Source organism: Lactuca sativa, chromosome 7, assembly GCF_002870075.4.
Source record: "Lactuca sativa cultivar Salinas chromosome 7, Lsat_Salinas_v11, whole genome shotgun sequence".
Lineage (NCBI taxonomy): Eukaryota > Viridiplantae > Streptophyta > Magnoliopsida > Asterales > Asteraceae > Lactuca > Lactuca sativa.
The window spans coordinates 195,288,172-195,290,830 of record NC_056629.2 but is presented as its reverse complement, the minus strand read 5'-3'; the positions used below and the strand labels follow the sequence as shown (position 1 = coordinate 195,290,830).

Below are 2,659 nucleotides of genomic sequence, written 5' to 3'. Positions count from 1 at the left end.
ACTAGCTTCAGCTAACTAGTAAGCAAATATGTTAAGTTACATATTATGGAAACTAAATAATTTTAGAAGGTTAGGTTTTAACTTTATTGCACAACTCATGTTTGAGTCCAACCGTTGTAGTGTGAGACCTCTCGTTCAAAGAATTATCTGGTTTTGGTGATATGTAATTGTATTCGTGAGCTAGTTAGAGGAGGTTAGTAGTAGTTCCTTCTGCAACTAATTGTGGAGAGTGGTATGGAGTTTTCCCTAGGAAAACCTAAGATGAGATCTAGTGTTGGGAGCCTTATCTTGATGAGGGTTAATTGTAGGGTTATGAAGTGACTTGGAAGATTCAAGGTAATCCTTGAGGAAAGTATGGTTAAATGTGGAAGGTAGTATAGACCCGTACTACTGGAAGCAGAGGATCCATACTCGATTCGAGGAGAGCTACGATGAAACTAGGAAGCTTGTAGAGTAATGATCTCTCGATATATTCTGATGGTTTATATGGTCTATTTTCAATATGGTGACTTTGAGGGGAAAACCTGTTGGCAGTTTTGGTGTTGGAGAGGGCTCTAGCTCAGATCTGGAGCTGAGCAGTTGGATGACCAGATGAGGGAGTTCATTTTTTCTGAGACTACGCGTTGCATTCTTGAGTAGATTCCTGTGATCTTTGGAACGATCAAGGAGGGCATTTTGGAGATTTAGGATGAGTGGTTGAGTTCGTTTCGTTCTGAGATGGTGGCCTTGGTGGGAGCACATTCTTTGACCTTCAGGGAGTTCTGGGCATGTGGAGCTCCGGACTATTACGGGGCAAAGGACCCGATAGCGAGCAGGAGGTGGTTTGCAAATGTTGCTAACGCCTTCCGCACCAGCAGTTTCCCCGAGAGGGCAAATGTCAGACTTACTTCCTGTCTTCTGAAGGACAAGGAACGAGATTGGTGGGAGGAGGTAGGACACATAGTTGGTGATCAGGCAGTTGATACGATGACATGGGATGATTTTGTGATCAAGTTTAGGACTGAGTTTGCATCAGTGATTAAGGTGCAACATTTGGTGCGAGATTTCCAGGATCTCTACCAGACTACTAAGACGGTGGCTAAGATCACCATGATGTTTTGAGAGAGGGCACTTTTGGTTCCGCAGTAAGTGGTGAACAAGGATATGAAGAAGGCGAGGTATCACGAGATGTTGAGGAGCGATATTAGGCAGTTTGTGAGCCATTCCAGTTGCATGACACTGGAGGATATGATAGTGACGGCTAGGGAGAGGGAAATTGATCTCGAGATGGAGAAGAAGATGAATCCGGATGAGGTTCAGGTATTAAGGAGTTCGGGCAAGACGCCCAAGGTACTTGATTCCAGACCGAGAGGCCAGCTAGGCTGGAGCCGCTATGGCAAGTGCGGAAAGGCGCACGAGTGAGCGTTCATGGTGGGTGGTTATGTCTGCTTTAAGTGTAGCTTGACGGGTCATATTAGCAGGGATTACACTGCCACCATCACTACCACCCCGATATCTGATCTGATTCGTTTTCATTGCAATAAGAGGTGCCACAAGAAGACCCATGGTCTGAGTTTGGCTGCAGCAGGACCGATGTCAACACCCGCTCCTGCAACTCTTCGGATCACTGACGTCCGCTAGGGCAAGGCGGGTGCACCTGTGGTGAGAAGCAGGGCTTTCCGGTTGACAGACGAGGAGGCTTGCGCGACACCAAATATGGTGACGAGTACATATCTTCTCCTTATCTCTTTATTTTATTGAATTGTTGCTTATATTTATGTTTTTTATTTTAGGATCGTTCCTCGTGAACGATATTTCTGCTTTAAAGTTGTTTGATTCGGGGGCTACCCGATCCTTTGTATCGCTTGTGCTTAGCAATAGGTTTGCTGGAGCTCTGGGGGAGCTGGATTGTCCATTAGATGTCAAGATCGCAGACGATAGATGTGTTCGGGTTGCGAGGGTTCATCGGGGTTGTACTCTTCAGTTGTTCAGTGAGGAGTATTTGATTGATTTGGTTTCTATTCCTTTACATGGAAACAAGGTTATTATGGGTATGGATTGGCTGAGCCCCAATGGGGCGGTGATCGATTATGAGAAACAGTTAGTCCGGATTCGAACGCCAAGTGGGGGAGAGTTGGTGGTTGAGGGGTTTAAAGCTTAGAGTGGACCGATGTTGTGTCAATAACAAGGGCTAGATGCTATTTTCAGCAGGGTTGTTCAATATTTGTCGCCTATGTTATGGATACCCAGGATAAGGGTAAGGCGAACGTGGATGATGTGCCGATTGTACGGGATTATCCCGATGTGTTTCCAGAGGATTTGTCTGGGGTGCCTTCGGAGAGGCAGGTTGAGTTCAGGATTGATCTGGTTCCAGGTGCGACTCTTATAGCCAATGCACCATATCAGTTGGCTCCTCCTGAGATGCAGGAGTTGTCTACATAACTGCAGGAGTTGTTATACAAGGGATTCATTTGATCGAGTAGTTCGCCATGGGGAGCACCGATCTTTTTTTTGAAGAAGAAGGATGGGTCTCATCGTATGTACATTGACTACCGGGAGCTAAAAAAGGTAACAGTGAAGAACCGTTATCCACTCCGGAGGATTGATGATATTTTTGACCAGCTTCAGGGTGCATCTTGGTTTTCCAAGATTGATTTGCGATCAGGTTATCATCAGATGA

The 2,659-nt window shown here is 45.7% G+C and overlaps 1 protein-coding gene across 1 annotated transcript; it reads left to right on the top strand.

The window, feature by feature from the left end:
• The first annotated feature begins 1,372 nt into the window (after nt 1-1,372).
• LOC111901041 (uncharacterized) lies at nt 1,373-2,421 on the top strand. Its single transcript, XM_023896906.1, has 3 exons — nt 1,373-1,397; nt 1,773-2,116; nt 2,230-2,421. Exons 1-3 carry the CDS (start codon nt 1,373-1,375, stop codon nt 2,419-2,421), a joined length of 561 nt encoding a protein of 186 aa, XP_023752674.1.
• Nucleotides 2,422-2,659: the final 238 nt, after the last annotated feature.

What these genes read in the sequence shown, in the direction of transcription:
- LOC111901041 (XM_023896906.1), top strand. Translation starts at nt 1,373, where the DNA reads ATGGCAAGTGCGGAAAGGCGCACGA. An exon ending in AAGTGCGGAAAGGCGCACGA is followed by an intron (nt 1,398 to 1,772) that starts GTGAGCGTTCAT and finishes TTTTTATTTTAG; the next exon opens with GATCGTTCCTCGTGAACGAT. An exon ending in CGCCAAGTGGGGGAGAGTTG is followed by an intron (nt 2,117 to 2,229) that starts GTGGTTGAGGGG and finishes ATGGATACCCAG; the next exon opens with GATAAGGGTAAGGCGAACGT.